This window comes from Calliphora vicina, chromosome 2 (assembly GCF_958450345.1).
Source record: "Calliphora vicina chromosome 2, idCalVici1.1, whole genome shotgun sequence".
Taxonomy (NCBI): domain Eukaryota; kingdom Metazoa; phylum Arthropoda; class Insecta; order Diptera; family Calliphoridae; genus Calliphora; species Calliphora vicina.
The window spans coordinates 77,994,253-78,017,882 of record NC_088781.1 but is presented as its reverse complement, the minus strand read 5'-3'; the positions used below and the strand labels follow the sequence as shown (position 1 = coordinate 78,017,882).

The window sequence follows — 23,630 nt, the reverse complement described above, 5'->3', positions numbered from 1 at the left end:
ATTAACCTTCTTATACCTAAATTCCAACTAGTAATTTTTATTAAAATTAAATTGTAGTTTTCCCGTAATAAATCAGCAACGATTTGTTTTGGCCATTTTTGATTAACCTGCTTATACCTAAATTCCAACTAGTAATTTTTGTTAAAATTAAATTGTAGTTTTCTAGTATTTCTTAGTTTTTAAGTTTTTTGCTTTTATTTCCATTTGCATTAATATTACTTAAAGGGGGGTCAGACGGCACACAGTGGTATGAGAAAAAAAAGATGGAAATAAATCTGTAACTTCTAAACCCTTTGTCCGATTTGAATGACGCGCAAAGAGGTAGTGTAATCGAGTTTAAGTTTTGAATTTGGACCTCATGAGCCCACCAGGAGAGGGACCAGGGTCCCCAAAATAGGACACCTCGGGTATGTTCAATTTTAAAAATGATCCTATTTCTTCGTTTGTGTTCCGATTTCCAAAAAAATACATATATAGAATCTTATCAACGAGCACTACATAAAACCTCATCGTATATATTAATTATAACTTATAGCTGGGAGATATTCGCATTTAAAAATTAAATTTTCAACATTTTTACCAACCCTATTTTCTCCATTTTGTAGGATTAACAACAGATGTACATATATATCAAATAAAGAAAGAATTGATTAAAAACCATGACTGAATCCAAAGTTAAATGAATTTGAATTTAAAAAAATTAAAAAAGGCGATTTTTCACTATTTTTTGGGAAAAAAGTACTTTTATTCTTTTTAAGTTATCTAAATAATTTCTAAGAGGATGTATAATGAATTTGTACTGTCTGAAAAGCTAACTTTACATCAAATGTTTTAAATTAAAAAAAAATTATAATTTTTGATACCGAGGTTTTCCCTAATTAATTTGCTACGCAAAAAACATAAGGTAGACATGTTATATATATATCAATGGATAGAGGATTTTGTCTACTTTTCAAAAATGTATATAACTTTTGACAATTAAAAAAATTCATGGAATACTTTTCTGAAAAAAATGCTTTTTATTGATTTTATTTTTAATGAAATTTCACTGTTATGTAGATTTTTCTATTTAAAATGAAAAAATAAAAACAAATTTTGTAATTTGTTATCAAGTATCTTGAAAAATCCCAAAAATGGGATTTTTTTGTTTTTTCCCTATAATATCCATACTAGAGGTGGCGTTATCGGAACCCTTTACAAAATAATTAAGAACATATTGGGCCATCAAAAATAGGTAACTACACAGAAAAAAGAAATTCATAATTGGAATGAATTTTGTAATAAATATTATTAATCGAACTGACTTTTTTTTCCCAAACTATTTTCATTGAGAATAAGAACATGTTCATAAATATTATAAAATTGTACATGACGGATTTTTTTTGCTTTTTTTACGTAAATTGTATGGTATTTTATAATAAATTGCATTATAATTGTATTATCTAATGAATTATTTTAAAAATGTTTGCATAATAGCCATATATTGAGATGAATTATAAATATTTGAAACTAAAAAAATATCATTAATCATAATAAAACATTAAAGCATTTCATCCTTTTAACAAAATTTAGTGAATTTCGCGCATTTTTTCTCATTTTGTAGCTGAAAATCATAAAAAAATAAAAAATTTCCAAAGGAAAATTTCTAACATTTTTGAACATAAAAATATAAATGAAATTGAAATAATATTTTTCAAGCCTTCTAGATTTTTTTTTTTTTTTGAAAACATAAAATATGAACAAAATCATACTATTTAAGAAATTATTTATAAATGTTATGAATTGAAATCAATGAAATCAAATCATAATATTTAGGTTGAAACTTTTTTCTGTGTATATATTGATATCGACTATGCGATTTGAGAATTTTTGCCCTAAAGTTGAATTTTACATAAAAAATATGCGTTTTTTGAATAGACCAGTAGCCCGCCCGCTTCTGTATTTCTCGAATCGAAAAACTTTCCGCATGAAAATATTGAATTGGAACAAAAACAGTGTAGAATGAAACAAAATAGGTTTTTTCTCGCACAAGTGTTTCTTTCTGTATCTTGAGTTTGCGAGAATTATCTGTCATTTAAATAATTTTCCAGCAATTATTGGAAGGATGTGAGAAAAAGTGTTTCTGTAACAATATTTTGCGAAAAGTTTCTCAAAAGAACTGTCAAAACAAGTCACATTTGAAATTGGTGTGAGAAAAACTAAATTTTAAAAAATATAGATATTTTTAAATTCGTATGTATAAATATGGAACCCAAATCAGCCGAAAATGTAAGTGTAATTTTGAGCCAAATCGGGCAACGATTTCTGGACGCGCATCGAGGTCAAAGTTCTGATATATGCAAAATTTTACTGTTAATATGGAATAAATAGGTGAAACTCGTTAGCTTTCTGCATTGTTTTCTAGAAATATGTAGATTTATTTATATTAATGAATATTACATTAAAAAAAGTTTTGGAAATTAACCCTGTATCTCCTTTGGTTCAACATTTTGTTTTTTTGTTTTTTTTTCTTCATTTATTTATTGTATCTTCATTATTTAATGAACTAACAATAAGTGGTTCAAATCTTATATCTAATATTATTATTTAATTAGTCCAGCCAGTGCCGGACGAAAAAATTTTGTGTGCATGGTTGTTTTGGTTAAATTGGCATTCTTCATTCTAGATTAGGTCTGCTGTGTCCCTCCTTCTTAATCGAGTGTGGCCACGGTTATCTAATATGTTGCGGGCCAGCGGGTTTGGGTGAACTTCAAGTTTTTTTTAAATATTTTTGTACATTTTTCGAGATTTCAGTTTTTACAATGGGCACGTTTAGATCTTTGTGTATATTCGCGATTTTGATATACCAGGGGGCAACTGTGATCATTCTTAGAAACTTGTTTTGGCGTCTTTGGATCTTTTCTACATTTGACGCTGTGGCCGTGCCCAATAACTGTATGCCATAACACCATATCTGTTTTATGATCATGTTATAAAGTAGAAGTTTACAATCTAAACTAAGCATGGAGTTTCTGCCAATAAGCCAGCCAATTAATTTGAATTGATTTCAATTTCATTTGAGTCAACTTTGCATCTATATGACTTTTCCATGTAAGGCGACGATGGAGATGTATTCCGAGGTATTTCACTTCCGATTGTTGAATTATTGTTTGGTTATTGATATGAATAGGGGGCATGATTATCTACGCAATGTAAATGTAATGTGTGTACATTTTTGCTCGTCGACTTTAATTTTCCATTGTTTTACGCTGCGTTTACACATGCAAGTAGATTGATGAAAGTTGATAATACGTATTATTATCGAAAATGTCGAAAATACATCGAAATGTCTACAAGTTGCTTGAGCGTTTACACATGCAAGTAAAAGTTCATTTTGTAAATGTTAGCGAAGGAGAATGATGTCTTCAAAATGCCACAAATATAAGAATATTACAGCTAATTCGATAAATAAACCTTTTATATATCAGCATTTGTTATTTTTAAGTCCATTTGCGGCTTGAAACCAAATTTTATTATTTTTATTCATAACAATAAAGTGTTACCATGATATTCAAATATAAAAATTTCTGGGGAAAATGTTAGGTTAACAATTTTTATAGATATTAGTAACAATTTTATTTATTAAAACTAATGAAATTGCTATTTTTACGAAAACGATAAGCATTAGTGGTCATTTGTACTATTTTCTTTTACAAAAATACATAAAATAAGTTAAAAATATAATTATTATTTTACCACCTTCTGATAAATTTTTTAAAAGCTATTTATTGGCAACTCTATTTGTCATCACTTGTATGAAAGTGTCGAAAATCACTGTCCACCTAAATTCAGTAGGCAGTGAGCTGCAAGTGGCTGCATGTGTGATTGTGTTAGTGCAAAAGTATGTATGTATTGTGTTTTTCGAACTGTTACTTGCATGTGTAAACGCTAGGTTAACCATTTTTCTAATTCAAATATGTGGTTTTGTAAGTAACGAGACGCTTCTTGAGGGTTTTCATGAATGCTTAGAATAACAGTATCATCAGCAAATGTTGATATGAGTGCGATTGTTAGTTGGCATATCAGACGAATACATCAAATATAAAAAAGGTCCCAGGGTACTGCCTTGGGGGACTCCAGCTTCAATGGGTTGTGCAGTTTAACCTTAAATGTTCGACCAGTTAAATAGCTTTCCAACAGCTTATGTGTGTTTGCCGGTAAATTTTGATTCAATTTGTATATTAATCCAGCATGCCATACCTTATCAAACGCTTGAGAGATGTCGATGAAGAGTGCAGAACAGTATAGTTACAACAGAAACATCACGGATAGACATAGAGAAAATAGAGACAAACTTACACGCAAGGTTATTGAACATAGAGATAAAAGATACACATACAAACACAACATATACAAGATCAGAGATCAGAAAGATTGAAAAGGGGATGAAAAATACACTTGACAAAATGGAACTTACGAAATTCAAGAACCAACAGTGGGATAAATTTTACAATATCAGATCGAGGATAAAACTTACACATTCAATGAAGATGACGAAATTGAAACACGAGAGGTTTGAGAAACTGAACCTCGTATACAATGACGACTGGTTTATTAACCACACGAGTATAGAGTTTGAAATGGAACATAAATGGTTATTATCACTGGGGAACAAGTTTGCAATACCAGTAGATAGAAAGAATTTCACACCTATACCGCTTATAGCTGACATGGAACAATGGGTTCAGGGTATAAAAGATGATACAGAAAAGGACATAACGCGATCGAAAATAGCGAACAGAATTGCATACTTCAAGAGGAATCTTAGGAATACGGAGAAAGATAAATTTATACTGAGTATATACGAGGTCACCAGGAACTTCATTAAGAAACACGAGAAGGACATAATTATAACTACGGCAGACAAGGGGAATAAAACTGTGATATTATATAGGAGAGATTATATGGAGAAAATGTACCAATTATTAGATGACAAGAGCACATACAGGAAAATTGAAATTGACCCAACAACTAGTCTTCAGAAAAGGAACAATAACTTAATTACACAATTGGGAAAAGATGGGTACATTACCAGATACGAGAAATTCAACATGACGACACAAGCGGCAGCAGCACCTGAGTTATATGGACTGCCAAAGATACACAAAGACGGAATACCACTTCGACCGATATCTGCATCCATGAAGGTACCGTGTTACAGTCTTTCGAAGTATATTGGAACAATTTTGAGGAATATTGTGTCGCCCAAATACAATATACAAAATTCAGTAGAATTAAAACGAAAACTGGAAAGCGTCTCATTGGAAAATGACGATATTATGGTCTCTTTCGACGTGGTATCATTATTCACTAATATACCGATTCACTTGGCTATAAGGAATATACTTGACAAATGGAAAACACTTAAGGAACACACGGCAATACCAAGGCAAACATTTTTGAAAATTCTTCAGTTTTGTTTAACTGATAATAACTATCTCACTTTTGACAATAAATTTTACCATCAAACATATGGTATGCCAATGGGAAACCCCCTATCGCCAACAATTGCAAATATTGTACTTGACACACTACTGGACGATGTAATTGACGAATTAAGGGCTAATAATATAGAGATTAAGTTTATCACTAAGTATGTGGATGACTTGTTTGCGATTATAAGGAAATCGGACGAAGAGAAGATATTAAAAACAATGAACGTTTATCACAATAAGATACAATTTACAATAGAACGCGAGAAGAATATGTCAATACCGTATCTGGACATCAATATCATCAAGGATAATGGAAGAATAAGGACAAATTGGTACACGAAACCCACATCTTCAGGTAGAATGGTTAACTTCAACTCTACACAACCATTGAAAATGAAGATAAGTACAGCGACGAATTTAATAAGGAAAGTATTACAGATAAGTGATGTTGAATACAGGAAAACCAATATTAATAGAATAAGAAAAATACTTACAAAGAATAGTTACCCAACATATATGACGAACAATTTAATCAACAAAGTACTAAAATATGAAAAACAGCAGAAAAATCCAAACACTGAGGAGGAAAAAGTTTTTTACAGTGTACCATTTATTCCCAAACTAACGGAGACAAAAACAATGAAGAGAATGATCACAGAGAAAACAACAACAATAGCTTACAAATCAAATATGACACTGAGGCATCTATTTACAAACAACAAAACAACAATTGACAAACTTAAGAGTGATAATGTGGTCTATGAGATAAAATGTGACGGTAATGAAAGGGAGAGATGTAACTTGGTTTACATTGGTACGACAAAGAGAATGTTGGGGACGAGAGTTAATGAACACAAAACTGATATTGAAAAAGGAAAAATAACGACGGCATTATCTCTGCACGTAAAGGAGTGCAATCATAAGATGGATTTTGACAATATTAAGATATTGGACAGAGAACAAAAAGAGAACAAACGATACACTCTTGAAAGCTTAAGAATACAACAAAAAATACACAATACAATGAACACGAAAGAGGACAAGGATAACACAAAACTGCAATATTCCGCTGCAATATTTAATTATTAAATCAGTTGAAGTTCTGTGATATTAGTATTAAGTTTGACTTATAGTATATGTTTGTGTTGTAATGATTATTTATTTATTTATTAATTCTGTGTCGTGAAGTCCAGTTTTTTAAATAATAAGTTAATTGACAATGTAAACAATAGAATTTCGTAAGTTGAACTGTGATATCTTAAGTTTTTCAATGATTTATAATAAAATATTTATATGTTTTTGTCGCTAGAATTCAACAATAAAAGAAAACCCCTGAAGAAGTTTGAAACAAACAAACGAAACGTTGGGTAAATAATAATAAAAATGAAAATACTTTGATTTTTATTTACACATTTGGTAACAAATGATTGACCATAAATAGCCCGTAAGATTGGAATCTTAAAAACTAAAAAAAAAAAAAAAAAAAAAAGTATTTCTTTTCTTCAAACGCTTTTCTCACCATATTTACAAGTCTATGGGTTTGTTCGATAGTACTGTGTTTTCTTCTAAATCCAAATTGATGATTCGGAATACAATTGTTTTCAGTTAACATCGGGTACAACTTGTTCATAAGTATCTTCTCAAATAGTTTTGATATATTAGACAATAGGCTGATGGGTCTGTATGATTCTACTTTTGTGTGATCTTTTCCCGGCTTGGGTATCATGGTAACCAGTGAAACCTTCCATTCTGGAGGATAATATTCAAGTCGTAATATAGCATTAAAAATAAAAAGAATTATTTTTATTGCTATCCGGGGTAGCTCCATAAGTATCTTGTTGCTGATCTTGTCCATACCAGGCGCTTTCTTGGGATTTAAATCAACAATAGCATTTTCGATCTCTCGAACCTCAAAACGTAGGGGTACGGCTGCTCCAAAATGGGGTGCAACAGGTGGCAACTCAATTGCTTCGTTTGATGTGTTCGGTGTAAATACTTTTTTTAAATGATTAACAAACAGATTCCCTTTTTCAGTATCATTTCTTGCCCAACCGCCACTTGAATTTCGCAAGGCGGACTTACATATAACGGGTCTTTTAAGACTTTTTGTTGCTCGCCATAATGAGTAATCCGATTGCGGGGTTGCGTCCAGGCTTTCTAAATATTTATTCAATGATTCCATTTTTTGAAATTCCAAGAACTTTTTAAGTCTTTTTATACAATCAATTGATACAATTGATAAGAGAGTGATCGATGTTTTCTGGTGTTCTTAGCGGTATGTTTTCCGAGTAATGTGTACTGAGGTATTTTTTTATATTTGAGCCAATTTATTCTTGTGCCTGCCATCGCTAAATTACCAGTCGGGGATACAATTTCTAGGGGGCTCAATAAAGTAATAATTGTGGGTGAGAGATCTGAAGATAGCTCCAGCGAGGATTCAATTTGAATCATTTCTCTAGGGATATTTTTCATCACGCTAAAACCAATAACATCCGGTATTTTTCGTGGGTCAGTAGGCCAGTAAGTAGGTTGGCCGCTCGAAAGCACATGCAAACCCATTTTAGAAATTGAGTCGAACAAAACACGACCTTTAGGGGTAATCAGTCGTGATCCACAGAATGTGTGCTTAGCATTATAATCGCCAGCAGCCAGGAAACGGGGGCCTAGTGATTTAAAAAATCTATTATATTGACTTTCTGTAATTGAGAATCTTGGGGGTGAGTATATTGATGAAATCACTAAGTTTCGATGAAAATCTTCAAGACAGATTGTAGTAGCTTGAAGATAATCTTCGCAAAAATCACACATTAAGTAGTGTTTTATTCGAGCTTTTATTAAAATTGCCGAGCGTTTTTCAAGAAAAACAAATTTTTTGTCCATATTTAGGCGAATAAGCCCAATTTCCTTACTGTTATAAATTTTAAGTAAAACTTATTCATAGTATTATAATCCTGGTAATTTTAAATATGGTCTGAAAGTTTTACTAAAATCGGTAAAATTTTTCAATATTTGGAATTTCTAATGAAAAGATAGCGAAATGTTATATATTTTTGGGCCGATTTTAATGCAACTTATAAGTTGATAAGTTGAATAAGTTTTACTTAAAATTTATAACAGTAAGGAAATTGGACTTATTCGCCTAAATATGGACAAAAAATTAGTTTTTCTTGAAAAACGCAAAATTTAAATCGCAGGTACGGAAAAACTGTAAGAGTTATTGACATATTTTTTTCATATTTTTATTCCCTATTTTGATCTCAATAAACCCCAATGTGATGATCGAAAAAATCTGAAATTTGTTTAACAAAATTTTTAAAAATTTGAAAATGGAGTTTTGAAACAACCGTTAAAAAATTATTTTTTTTGGCCATACCTGCGAATAGGTTAACGGTATCCTACGAAGACAAAAACTCATATACAAGTAAATATGGACATATTTTAAGTAAAAATTAGCTTTTATTTTAATTTTTCTCGAAATATCTTAATTTTTTTCCTAAATTTTTTGTTAAAGTGGCCTGAAACACGTTAATGGTCTGGCGAAATTGTAATAACTTTAAAATTTTTTAATCAAATTTTGTCATTTATATCTCATTACAACGATAATTACATACATATTTCGTTTCTTTTGCATTCAATTGCAAAAGTATTTATTTAGTAGCAAAATTTTTTCAAAAACTGAAAAATTTGCATTTTTCTTTAATTTTGGCAGGGTTAATTTCCAAAACTTTTTTTTAATGTAATATTCATTAATATAAATAAATCTACATATTTCTAGAAAACAATGCAGAAAGTTAACGAGTTTCACCTATTTATTCCATATTAACAGTAAAATTTTGCATATTTCTGAACTTTGACCTCGATGAGCGTCCAGAAATCGTTGCCCGATTTGGCTCAAATTTTCAGCACTTAACATTTAGGCCTAGTGTCACAATATTTCACTCGGCACTCTTCAAAATTTTAACAAAAATTTTTTTCCATACAACTGATTGTCACTCTAATACACATGTAAGTACACAAAAATTACAATCAATAAAACACAATTGTTATATTTTGGCATTTTAAATTTTTTAGCCTTTCGCTGTTTTTGTTTTATTATAATTTCTTTCTTTCGTTGACGTTTGTCTTGCATTTGACATTTAATTAGTGGAAATATTCCAATAAGAACAGAATCTGTATTGTCTGTTTTCGCATTCAAATACAGAAACACTTGTCAACTGATAGATTGACTGATTAAATAATTGTCAATACGCTTTTAGTTTAATTAAAAGGAAACATTCATTATTTAAACAAAACTTAAATTAATTATTCAATTCATTAAAATACTTCGCGTTTTACAATAGCTTGTTTCTACGTTGTCGACAAGCTTGCTACATGCCCCAATTATATATATCCGTTTCTTTTAAAAATTCAGAGACGCCAAACGACAGAGTTGTATATTTCATATTTGTCAGGGTTGTCTACCGGCGTAGTGGTTTCAGGGTTGACAGCTCGGCCAATCCTGATTATAAGTCGTCCTCGACTTCCTCCTCATCAATATCATCAAGCTCGGGAGATCCATCACACCATTTTCGCATCTTATCTGAGCTAAACACGGAACAAAATTTACGTGAACTTATTTGCAAACCAGGAATATCTTCAATAAGGTAGCGATCGTTCCCAAGGACTCTCGCCACCTGGTACGGACCCTTATATTTAGGTTCGAGTTTCCTTGATTCACCTATTGCTGGCGGCTCATGTCGTATAAGAATTAAATCACCTTCGTCATAAATAGTAGGGCGGCTGTGTTTGCTATCAAATCTCCTTTTCCACCTTTCACGTTCACGCTCGATATTCTGTACAGCTAAATTTAGTTTTTCATGGATCGATGATGTCGATTCATTAGTTGTATCGTCCTGTATGGCAGCTAGTATCCGATTCTGTACTAAATCGATGGGCTTGTAATCGAAGATTAGTTCATTAGGGCTGAATCCAGAAGTTGCGTTATTTTGCGAATTAATTGACCACTGCAATATGTGTAACGATTCATCCCATACCTTCGGATCTTCGATGGTGGTACGCAGAAATGATAAAACGGTTTGGTTGACTCGCTCAACCTGACCGTTGGCACGTGGAGTACGGACTGCTGTTCTTATGTGATGTATATTATTGCTTTCACAATAATCTTCAAAAGCCTTCGCCGTAAATGCAGTACCACGGTCGGATACAATACGGCGAGGTAAACCAAAATAACTGGAGAGTTCGTTCAATACAGTTATGACGGGTGTCGTCTTAGTACTCCTAACTGCCTTCACAATAACAAACTTCGTAAACGCATCCGCTATTACCAAAATATGTGTGTAGCCTTTTTTACTCCTAATGAAAGGTCCCAAATGATCCACATGTATCTGGCGGAACGGAAGTGGATCCAATACACCGTAATGCATACTTCCCTCGGTCTTACCTCCCTTCACCTTGTTGTAGCAACACTCAATGCATGCGGCTACATACTCTTGTAGATATTTCCTCATACGAGGAAACCAAAACGCTTGTTTAACCCTATCTAGAGTCTTGTCGAGACCATCAGTCATCAGTCTTCCGATAAAGACGATTGTTCCGTAGGACAAAATCGGTTCTCAATTGTTTGTGTTGGTCGAATTTTATCTTACCCCTTAGGACGCCTATTATATGATTCAGTTTGTCATCCTTTAGATGCATTATATATAACCAGTCTTCACTGTCGGCTTCCACGTTCATGACAAAGCCTGCTGGTTCAGGTTCGACTGCAGGTAAATCCGGTGATCTGCTTAAAGCATCAACATGGGTCATCCTAGAGCCCTCACGGTGTATAAATTCGCAATCGAATTCTAACAATTTCATTAGCCATCGGGACACTTTTGGCTGGAGTTCCTTGGTGGTTTTTACCCTTGTAATTGCAGCACAGTCAGTCACTACACGAAATGGTTTACCTAGTAGGTAAATGCGGAAACGCTCCAGGGTCTCTACCACGGCCAATACCTCTAGTTCATAACTGTGGTACTTCGCCTCGGTTTCGGAACAATGTCTGCTGAAATAAAATACTGGGTGCCACTTATCATTTCCACTCGACTGAAGGAGAACTCCTGCCAACCCTAAACTGCTAGCGTCCGTATGGACTTCATGCTTGGCCGTTATATCGTAAATGGCCAGTACAGGTTGTCCACAAAGTATTTCCACCAATACATTAAACGCTTGTTGTTGAGGTTCATCCCATATAAAATTCTTCCCTTCATTCTTTAATAGAACGGTAAGTGGTTTGGAGATTTCGGAATAGTTTTCAACAAATTTCCTGAAGAATCCTGTTAACCCCAGGAATCGGCGAACATCTGTAACGTTCGTTGGTATTCTAAAATTCCTAATGGCGCCTACTTTTTCGTTTCCAGGCGTAATACCCGATATGTTCACCTTGTGACCCAAATATGAGATCTCCTTGGCCAAAAACTTACACTTATCCCAGCGCAAGGTCAGTCCGCTGTCCTTCAGGATTCTCAAAAATCGATTAAGGCGTTCTAAGCCTTCATCCATTGACTTACTGGGTATTATTACATCGTCCAGATATGCGAGTACCTCTCCTGGTTCCATTAATTCAACAATACGATTCATTACCGCTTGGAACACCGCAGGGGCATTTACAAGACCAAATGGCATACGGTTGTACTCATAATGGCCATCAGATGTGACAAAAGCCGTATATTTCCGAGACGTTTCCTCTATTTCAATTTGATGGTAGCCCATCCGCAAGTCAAGAGTTGTAAAAAAACGGTTTCCAGCGAGTTGGGCGAAATGTTCCTCAATTATCGGCATAGGGTAAGGTATCTTAATGGTGACTTTGTTCAGTTGGCGGTAGTCAATACACAACCGGTGCTCCCCATTCTTCTTCTCCACCAGCACTACACCAGATGCATAGGGTGAATCGGACTTACGTATAATCTCGTTATCCAGAAGCTCTTTTATGATGGCTGACACAATGGGACGTTTTGCAAATGGGATTCTATACGGTTTCGAACATATCGGATCGACCTTATTTACCTCAATGTTCATTTTCACCAAATTGCATTTACCTAATTCGCCTATGTTCTCAGAAAAACAAGTTCCATTATTCTCCAGTATCGTCTGGAGTCGTTCACATTCATTAACCGTCAAATCTTCCGCAAAATCAATTTTCCTTATATTCTGCACCCAACACACATCACCTTCTATAATTGTACGTTTACCCTCTTGACACAAGAGATTACGACCAAAAAGCACATCCGTTGGTATCATTTCGTCCTCAACAATAAACAGCTCGTCCTCTGTATTCGTGTCATCAATTAATACGAGTGCGATCACCTTACCCACATAAATATATTCACCACCTGCAAACCCTTTCAATATAATTTCGCATTCAATGGTCTTACCGATTTTCTAATTAAACTGCGTTCACTGCCTGAATCAATAAACGCCAGCGTGTCAACACCGTTTATCTTGACGGCTTTACAAAGTTCAAGCGGCTTTGAAGTACTATCATCAATTTTGTTCACATCTGCTGTTCTTCGTTCCTTCGGCAAATTACATTCAGCTGTTCTATGAGAAGTGCGATTACAATTTCCACAACGATCCTTCTTCTGCGGCTCGGGACACTTTACCGAATAATGTCCATAGTTATGGCAATTGTAACATTTTATCTTACTCACCGGATTGTTGTTCTCGTTCCTGACCGATGTTGCACTGGGTGATACGGTGTTGTCGTTCCTTTTCGGTTTGTGTGCAACTACTGGTTGAGTTCTTATCTCGTTGTAATTACAATAACAAATAATGTCACCTAAGAGCTGGTTATATGTTGCATATTCGTTGGAAATTTTCGCCTTTAAACCGTGGTCGTTAATTCCATTAACAATGTGTCGGATAATTGCCGTCTCGGGTAGACGACCCTTCTTTCCACAGGCTAACATTCTATAGAAATACTCCTGTGGTGTTTCCTGTGGATCACGCACCATTGTAGACATTTTGATATGTACGTCGGCTTCATTTTCCGTGTCGGGAAAATCTGAAAGAAATTTATTCACAAAATGTGACCAGGACACGAATACTTCCTGTAATGAGTCGACCCAATATCTCGCTGGTCCTTTCATTTTCTGCTGTACAGCAAATATTACTGACTGGTCATCCCAGCAATAAGCGGTTTTCAACATTTCAACACGTTTCACGAATTGTGACGAATTCACAGATTCATCTGTGATAGGGTTGAAATCGGGCAATAAGGAAATAATTTCCTTTATGTGGCCATAGGGATTGCCCGTATTAAAACCGGACTGCAAAACCGGTTGAGTAGGCGGAGGAATTTGTGGCATTACGTACGAGCCACTTGATGATGAATACGGTTGATAAACGAATGACATAGGTTGCGACGCTTGTGTGACGAATGCATTCACTACGGGTACTTGTTGGCCAAACGTGCCGGAGGGTGTGTCTTGATAAGTCGTAGGTGGCGATACCTGTTGTCCCAAATTCAATGGTGGCAAAATATTCTGAACGTAGGGAAAAGCGTTAGTATTCGACGAAACATTATTCGTTGTCATTACTGGACGGCGTCCTCCGGCAGTTGAGTATTGATGGCTATACACAGATCGAGGTGCTGCATAAATCGAGACGAATGGATACGAGTACGATGTGGTAGACGGAATCACTTGCACCCGAGAACAATCAGACGAAGATGTTGTCGGTACACCATGAAACGAAATATTATTCGACGTTGGTTGCGATGAGATATACGGAATCGTGTGTACTTGAGGACAATCAGGCGAAGATGTCGTTGGTACCCCACGATACAAATTAACAGATGACGTCTGCGACGAAGTATACGGAATCATGTGTACTTGAGGGCCATCAGACGAAGATGTCTTTGGTACACTATGAAACAAATTAGTTGTCGATTGAGGTGGAGATTCCTCAGGCGTCATAAACGTTTGTTGGGGCGAGGAAGCTTCTGTTGGATCAAAATCCGATGTTTTGTAACGATCAGTTTGCGTTCGCATACTCGAGATTAGTGCATCTAGTTGTTGTTGTTGTTGTAACAGTTCGACTGTATCCGATTGTTCTTTCCTGTAATTATAAGAGTGAATATTTTAATTATTTGTGTTGATGTCAGTAGGTGGAAGTGGGAGTTGGAGAAACTGCGCCACCTCAGTTGGTCTTAACCACAGGTCTATGGGGCGCAAATTTGTAGACCTGGTGGGACAATTAAATAAATGTATTGTATCGTGAGGACTTTGATGACAGGCGGGGCAACGGTTTAAAGTGCCAGGAACGATACGTTCTCGGTAGCAGTTGAGGAAACTGCACCAACCGGCTCTTAATTGTGCTAATATAGTTCTTGTATGCCTTGGTAATTGTCTCTCACAATCCGATATCGCAGGGGGGTGTTCATTTAGGACTCTGTTGCATGTGTAGCCATTAATGGCTTCAGTAACCGCCGTTTGATGCAACAATTTCCGAGCACTTGCAATAGACAATCTGTCGACGTCCGATGGTATGACGTCTTGGATGTCGCTGCGAAAGTGTCGAAAGTCCATCCGGATGTGTCGGGGAAGAGGATCCTGCATCAGAATCTGATGGTTGGGGTGACTCGGCAGATGGCATGCCAACAGGAACTGTCTAGTCAACAACACATTATGTTGTCTGACCGACAGTAACCTGGTCTCCTCATGTAGATGATCCACATTCGTCATCTTGACACAACCGGTTGCGATCCGGAGAGCATTATTTTGGGCCGTTTGTAAACCTCGCCATTGGGTGTCACTGAGGAAAGAGGTCCATACTGGGGCAGCATAGTTGAGAAGAGAGCGACCAATTGCCTTGTATGTCGCTACAATCGTCTCTTTGTTCATGCCCCAAGAGGTGCCAGCTAGAGCTTTAAGGACCTTGTTCCTATTTTTAACCTTTTGGTTGATGTAGGTTGCGTGCCTTGAAAAGTGAAGGAGGCTGTCGAAGACTACCCCTAAAATTTTCGGATTTTGAACCGTGGGGATAGTTCGACCTTCGACTGAGATGTTGAGCGCCGTCCTTACTTCTTTAGTCCAAGAGGTGAAAAGGGACACCGAGGATTTCGGAGCAGATAACCTGAGTTTGCGTTCCTGAAAAAAGTCTGTTATGGTGGCCAGGTATCGGGTAATTTTGGCACTTATGTCGTCGATGTTGACACCTGATGAAATAATAGTGCAATCATCTGCATACGACACCATAGAGACATTTGGGGGGGGTTCAGGTAGCTTGGCAAGATATATGTTGAAGAGCATCGGTGATAGTACTCCTCCTTGTGGCACGCCCATCTTTATCTTGCGGTATTTTGATTTCTGGCCTCTGAACTCGACAAACGCATGTCTTCCACATAGATAGTTGGCTATCCAGCGTTTGACATCATTTGGGAGTGTGGAGTTCACGATGTCATTAATCAGTATCGAGTGATCGACCGTATCGAATGCCTTGGATAAATCCAGTGCGGCGACGATGGTACGTTGACACGGTCGTTGCTGATTGAGGCCATTGGCGATCTGGGAGGTTATCTGAGTTAGAGCCGTTGTTGTGCTATGCGCTTCCCTGAATCCATGTTGATGTGTGGCGAGCGGGAAATGCTCTTTCAGGGTGGGTAATAGTAGGGATTCTAAAATCTTTGCTATTGGTGACAATAAGGAGATGGGGCGGTATGATTCTCCTAGGGTAGCTGATTTTTCCGGTTTTAGAATTGGGATAACTCGAGCCACTTTCCAGATATCTGGAATCACCAAATGGTGAATCGAGAGATTCAGAAGGTGGGTGAGATATTCCAGACCTACTTTACCGAGCTTCTTTAGCATTATCATTGAGATACCATCCGGACCTAGAGCTTTAGAAGGTTTCGATTTGGAGATAATGAACTCGACTTCACGGGAGGTGAAGGAGCGTGGCTGAGGATCTCGAGTAAGATTCTTAGTTCTCCGAACTATAGTCCTTTTGGTCCGGCTCTGCGTGGCGGGGTGTTCTATAAATTGCCTGCAGAATTGTGTTGCGCATTTCTTGGCATCTGTATGTTGCAAGTTATTAAACGCAATAGCAGCGAGGTTTTGATTTCTATTATTGTTTCCAGTTAGACTTTTGATAGTAGACCATAGCGATTTAGAGTCTGTTGAGCAATGATTCAGGTGGTCCAACCATTTGTTGCGGCGATGTTCGTCGACGATAAAGTCAATTTCAGCCGTCAACTGCTCAATTTGCTCATTAGCTGGATTGCTAGCACGCAGGAGATCGCGTTCCTGAGCCAATCGTGCTGCCTGTGATGGAAAATTTGGTCTAATATTTGGTATTCTTCCTGCGGGGATAAAGCGCCTTACCGCCTGAAGGACTATCTTTCTAAAGATTGCTTCACCCCTTCTGGCACATGTGGGGGGCGGCAAGTGACGTAGTGTATCGTCTATGTAGTTCGTAAAGCTGTGCCAGTCAGCTTTGTTGTAGTTAACGAACGTGCGCTTATCTGGCTCCACAAAGTCGCTAGACTTCTCTACTGTGATCAAGATAGGGATGTGATCGGAGTTTAATGCCGTTTGTGCTTGCCAGGTGGTATGGGCAAGAAGCGACATGCAGACGATGGAAATGTCTGGGGAGCTTGAACATCGAGCAGTTATTCTCGTAGAGAGGTCTTCGTTAATTGCAGCGAAGTCCGAGTCGTCTATCTGGTCTGATAATGAAATACCGCGTGGATCGTTTGGTAGCTGGGAGTACCAACTCTCGTGGTGAGCATTGAAATCACCAAGTATTATTCTGTTATCTCCTTGCAAAAGGTGTGCTATGCTGGGATGATAACTAGTCCCAATGCTGTTTACGGGTGGAATATATACATTGACAATTTCTAACTCAATATCTCCAGTTTTTATTGAGATGCTCATTACTTCCAGGTAGGGGTCAGGAGAGGGGGAGGGGTGTGGTACTGTCAACGTATAATTGACGCTTCGCTTTATGATAAAAGCAAGGCCACCACCATGATCACGTTCCCTGTCTTTCCGAATGATGTTGTAATCACTGGAAGCCGAGAGTCTACAATCCCTGGTTAGCTTCGTTTCTTGAATGGCGGCAATGAGGATGTTATTAACATGCATAAAATTGGTGATTTCCACGACCTTATTTCTAAGACCATTACAGTTTAACTGCATGATCTTAAACGATACTTGGGAATCCCCGATATGCAAAGGCCGCCGGGTATGGTGCTGATGGGGTGGTATATTTAATATACTTGGCAGTTGAGGTGGAGTTCTCGCCGGGGTTTGTTGTTGTAGTAGAGGCAGATGTTGGGGTGTCTGCACAACACTGTGCGGGGTGAATTGCACAGGTGTGGCTGGGGTGGCAACTGTCGCCGGGGGTATGTTTATGCAACAGGGGGCTAAAAAGCTATTACTCCAGTCCTTGTGCGAGCGTAATCCAGAGCATCTTCTCATATGGCACCAATTTTTACAGCCATTGCACTGAATTGATGTTATATTCCTTCTAATTACGTCCTGACAGACAGAACATGTCCATTGATTTGAACAGGGTCTGCTGTGTCCGGGGGTTGGGGATTGGACAAAATTTTGTCCGGGGGGTGGAGTTTGGACACGGGATTGTGGGATCGTAATTATGGGGGTAGTGCTGGGGTTTTGAGGCTGCGTACTACAACAAGATCCTACGAAGCTGGGGTTCCAGTCGCGGTGACTGGTGAGTCCTGAGCACCTTTTCAGGTGACACCAGTTATTACAAACGGTGCATTGTACTGAGGTGGTGTTACGCATTATGCGTTGTTGACATATTGAACAGAGCCAAATACTGGGACCTGGATTCTGTTCAACGCCGGCTATAATTAAAAGGATTTTGAGCAAAATTGCCGACATGTTTTGCTCACCTGGGGAAAAAACTTTCGGTTTGTACAGCTGTCGCTGAGTTGACAATCTTTGGCCGAATATGATTCGGGTCGTTCCGGAACGGAGATCCAATTGTCGTGGGAACGGCATCTAGTTGTAGGACACGTTGGTTCAAATCCGTCGAAATGGATCGTGGCATCATACCTGCACCTTGAACGTTGTGATCCTCGAGTCGATCAATCAGTTGATTTTTGTTGCCAGAACATGAAACTCCAATTTCACGGCACTTTGCCTGAAGTTGCTTCACAGTAAATGTGCGCAAGTTCTCCATCGTGTTTCCTTGGAATTCAGATCCCACTTCTGAATAATTGTCAACTGATAGATTGACTGATTAAATAATTGTCAATACGCTTTAAGTTTAATTAAAAGGAAACATTCATTATTTAAACAAAACTTAAATTAATTATTCAATTCATTAAAATACTTCGCGTTTTACAATAGCTTGTTTCTACGTTGTCGACAAGCTTGCTACATGCCCCAATTATATATATCCGTTTCTTTTAAAAATTCAGAGACGCCAAACGACAGAGTTGTATATTTCATATTTGTCAGGGTTGTCTACCGGCGTAGTGGTTTCAGGGTTGACACACTTTTTTTTCTCGCACATCGAGAAACGATGAAATTTTTTGTTTCACACTTCATGTGAGAAGTTGTTCCCTCGGTAACAAAACTTATAATTTTTTTTCATTTAAAATATTTGATGTAAAGTTAGCTTTTCAAACAGTACAAATTCATTATACACCCTCTTAGAAATTTTTTAGATAACTTAAAAAGAATAAAAGTACTTTTTCTCCAAAAAATTGCGAAAAATCGCCTTTTTTAATTTGTTTAAATTCAAATTCATTTAACTTTGGACTTAGTCATGATTTTTAAACTATTCTTTCTTTATTTGGTATATACATCTGTTGTTAATCCTACAAAAGAAGAATGGCGAAAATCGGGAAATATTTGGAATCGCGGTCATCAAAAAACTGGAGTAGGGTGGGTAAAAAAGTTGAAAATTTAATTTTCAAATGCGAATATCTCCTAAGCTATAAGATATAATTGATAGCTACGACGAGGTTTTATCTAGTGCTCGATGATAAGATTCTATATACATATGTAATTTTTTGGAAATCGGACAACAACTGAAGAAATAGGATCATTTTTAAAATTGAACATAACCAAAAGTAATTACTTAATGGCTAAATTTTTACAAAAACTGAAAAAAATTAATTGTTTCTCCTTGTAAATGCACCTCAAATTTCAGCGTCGTTGCGCCACCAGTTAACATTATCCTATCATCCTAATATTTTTCACAACGTGTTTCTACTGGAACTTACTGTGAGTGTCGTTTGATTTCGCCCAATTTTTCAAGAAAGATGCGTATTTTCATGATAATAACTTGTGCAAAAATTCGTAGTTTTAACTTTAATAGTTTTCGAAATACAGATTTTAGTCCCCCTAAAATTGCAAAATCTGACACTGTGCACTGTGTGAGTGCCAAATAAAAAAACACAAATCACAAAAGAGTAAAGAAAAATCATAACCAAATTAGTTTCATTGCATTAAATATATTTATTTTGATTTATAAATGTTTTAAATAAATATTGTTACGTTTTAACCTTTTCAAATCGTTTGTTTATTTCCTTTAAATAAACCGGATACTTTTGATTGCAAATAAAAGCCGTTTAGTAGTTTGAAAATTGTAACAACTCGTTATTTATTTAAAAATGTATAACAACACAATTAAATAGTCACTCAATGTTTTTTTATACACGTTTATAAATTCTCAGAAATACAGACACTTTATAATGTACACGAATTCACTTGAAAAATACAGCACACTTTAAGGCACTCAGTTGATGTTTATTCGAATAGCGCGTCTGATAAACTGACTAACGACTGCAACCTCTACCACTATTTATAACACTGCATTACCATCTAGAAAGCTCTATTTCTACAATGTTCTTTAACTGAATATTCGAATATACGGTCGCAGCAAACAGCGTTGCCAACTTACGATCAATGGCCAACTGAAAGCTTTTATTTGATAATGCCCACAGATATGTTACAGTTTGCTATTACAGCACTGTTATTTGAAAGCATTATGCTACTTTAGTTATATTTAAAATTAAAATATTATATTTGAATTCAAGTACAATTTCGTAACACTGCCCCCCGCTTAAGCCTGTTCGTCCCGAATAGGCATAGATTCACTTCACCCATAGGCGGCTAGTAGTTTCAGATGTTCAACTTTAATTCCCGATATCGGTCTTCCACATTTCCGTATTCTATAAACCATGTCGTCCAATTTCTTAACTACCCTATGTGGTCCTTTGCAGTGATTCCTTAATTTGGATGGCAAACCCTTATTACGTTGTGAGCTATATCTAGTTTTCATTTGGTCATTTGTCATTTTAATTCGTCTCCGAATGAGTTCATGCATTTCTGCTGAAGCACCCATCCATCTTGGAACCCGGCCTGATGATATTTTCTGTGCGGGACAGACCAAGCACTCCAACAGGAACCATTCTGTCGTTGCACTGTTCAACGAGGGCCTCCATTGTTACATGGCCACTTCTCACATCCGCTGGTTCCAACACCAACAAAGCATTGTTTATACAATCCTCCACTAGTTAGCATAATGCTTTCAAATAACAGTGCTGTAAGACTATAACATATGTATCTGTGGGCATTGTTAAATAAAAGCTTTCAGTTGATTTGATCGTAAGTTGGCAACGCTGTATTCGAATATTCAGTTAAAGAACATTGTAGAAAGTACACCACAGATGACGTATGATCTAGAATATTCGAACTTTGACAGTTAAAGAGCTTTCTAGATGGTAATGCAGTGTTATAAATAGTGGCAGAGGTTGCAGTCGTGAGTTGAGTTGATCAGAGACGCTTTTCGAATAAACATCATCTGAGCTGTGAACGAAAATAACTGTTGTTATAATTGTCTTTCAAGAACACATCATGTCAGCAATTGTAAAAGCAATAATAATTGTTTAATTTGCGATAATCGACACCATACTATGCTTCATCAAGAGCCAATCAAAAATTCAAACTTGGAGTGGCCTACGACTTCTTCCGGTCAGAGTTCTGCAGAGATTATTCGACCCACTAACTCGACACCGAGTTATCATCAACCTTCTACTTCCACTAATGTTACGCAAACTCGACAAGTATTTCATACACGTCAAAATCAATCTGTTATCTTAGGAACTGCATCAGTAAATATCACACATAATGGCAATAGGTATCAGGTCCGAGGTCTTATTGATTCAGCTTCGGAATGTTCATTCGTTAGTAATCGATTACGAAAAAGGTTTAAACTTCCCACGCATTCTGCAAATGCTAAAGTTTCTGACGTAAATAATACGGTTTCTGTAGTTTCGAGAAAGGCTTGTTCTCTGAAGATCGGCTCTGATTTGGATTCTTCTGTAGTACTTAATACCACCAAGGCCTTTGTTTTGCCAGATATATCGGGGAATTTGCCTTCGATTTCTGTAAACGCCGACATTAAAGGATTATTGGCAAATCTTCATTTGGCAGATTCCAGTCATTTCGATAGCCGGCCTGTTGATATTCTTATTGGGGCTGATTTATATCCGCAAATTATGTTACCGGAAATTCGACGAGACCTATTAGGGTCATTGTTGGCTCAGAGAACAATTTTTGGCTGGATACAGACAGGTCCAGTTAATTCTATATAATTATCAGTTAATGGTATTTCACTAACTCGGGATTTCCTAAAAGACCAAATGCTGTCATTTGATTATTCCTCTTTTTATTACTATGGATCTACATCTATGAATTAAACACAAATGAATTCAACATTTTAACTAACACTCGAATTGTATATTTACATTATCATTAAAAAATCTCATTGAAATATATTTACGATTTACCCTAGTATGTATTATTTTACTATATTCTTTATAAAAACAATACCTTTAATGGTCAGTTGATGAATCTGTCTAAAAACCATTCAGTTGATGGATCTGTCTAAAAACCATTGCCCGCAAAGGTCAGTTGATGGATCTGTCTAAAAACCATTCAGTTGATGGATCTGTCTAAAAACCATTCAGTTTATGGATCTGTCTAAAAACCATACCTATGCTATTAACATTACAACACACATTAATGTTGCAAGGTGGCCGGCAATGTTTATGTTGCATCCTTTTTGTAATAACTACATTAAACGTATTATACTATTTTTAGCAACGTTAGAATCTATTGTTGCTTCCTTTTTTTATGCAACTTTGCTGGAAGTATTTTACTAGATTCTAGCTAGTAAACCGTTAACGGGACCTTAAATATTGTTTGCCACCAAATTAAGCTTGTTATTTTAGCATTAAAAAACACACACTATTGTCTTCGACATAAGCACTACGTGCATCTTACTAAAAAACGCAATATATTCCTTCTACGAGGTAATATTTATTTACAATAAAAAGAGATCTTCGTCTCTAATTTAAACTTGAACTTTGTTTTATTTTTATAACAATTTTGGAAAACTTGGATTGATGCCATACAAGGGCAATTAAAATTATACCATATTTTCTGATATGTAATAGCACACACAATATAAAAATAGTATTTTAAAATATTTCCAAAACATCAACTTTCTAAAACTAATGAATAAAATTTTACTACGATGGTGTACGATTTTAAGTGACATTCACTGTATATTGGTATGTGGAGTGTAAATATCAGCGAAAAAAAATATTTTTTTTGTGCATTATTTTGATGTTTAGAGCACATTTACATCAGACAAAATCTTGTCCGATTATTCGTTGGAGCCACTGTATATTGAACGTGTAGCAGCACACCTTCGGAAGTTTGTATATTGTTTTATTCGGGACATAAAATATATAATATATGTGACGTTAATCTTAATTTAAGCGTTTTAATTATAAATACCATTTTTTCGCAACTCTTCTTATTAGCAACAGGATTCAAAACTACAAGAACATTAGTAGGCTTTGGAATGGAATGCTTGTTAACCTCATTGCAAACATATCTCATGTGCCTAGAAATTCTGTAAATAGTAAAATATTTTAAAGTATATAAAACAAATTATTATTTAAAATCTTACTGATATTCATTTTTAATGTAGATAATTCCATACACAACTGGAATTGATGCGATACTCAATTTTTTCCAATGACTTTTTGTAAATAGTATAATTTTCTCCATATTAAATTTTAACACTGGTCATCAAATCAAACCAACAATACTGAATTAGGGTGCA

General features: G+C 36.0%; 1 protein-coding gene and 1 long non-coding RNA gene across 2 annotated transcripts; one reads left to right on the top strand and one right to left on the bottom strand.

Annotated features, from left to right (window-relative positions):
• The first annotated feature begins 5,090 nt into the window (after positions 1-5,090).
• On the top strand, positions 5,091-6,563 carry LOC135950586 (uncharacterized). The gene has a single exon (XM_065500121.1). It carries the CDS (start codon positions 5,091-5,093, stop codon positions 6,561-6,563), a length of 1,473 nt encoding a protein of 490 aa, XP_065356193.1.
• Positions 6,564-22,796: 16,233 nt separating this feature from the next.
• LOC135952456 (uncharacterized) lies at positions 22,797-23,630 on the bottom strand. Its single transcript, XR_010576034.1, has 3 exons — positions 23,475-23,630; positions 23,300-23,417; positions 22,797-23,208 (listed from the first exon to the last, which is right to left on the bottom strand). It is a non-coding gene; the product is annotated as an uncharacterized LOC135952456 (long non-coding RNA).

Bases quoted from the DNA above. Each gene is read 5' to 3' on its own strand.
- LOC135950586 (XM_065500121.1), top strand. From the start codon at position 5,091: ATGACGACACAAGCGGCAGCAGCACCTGAGTTATATGGACTGCCAAAG.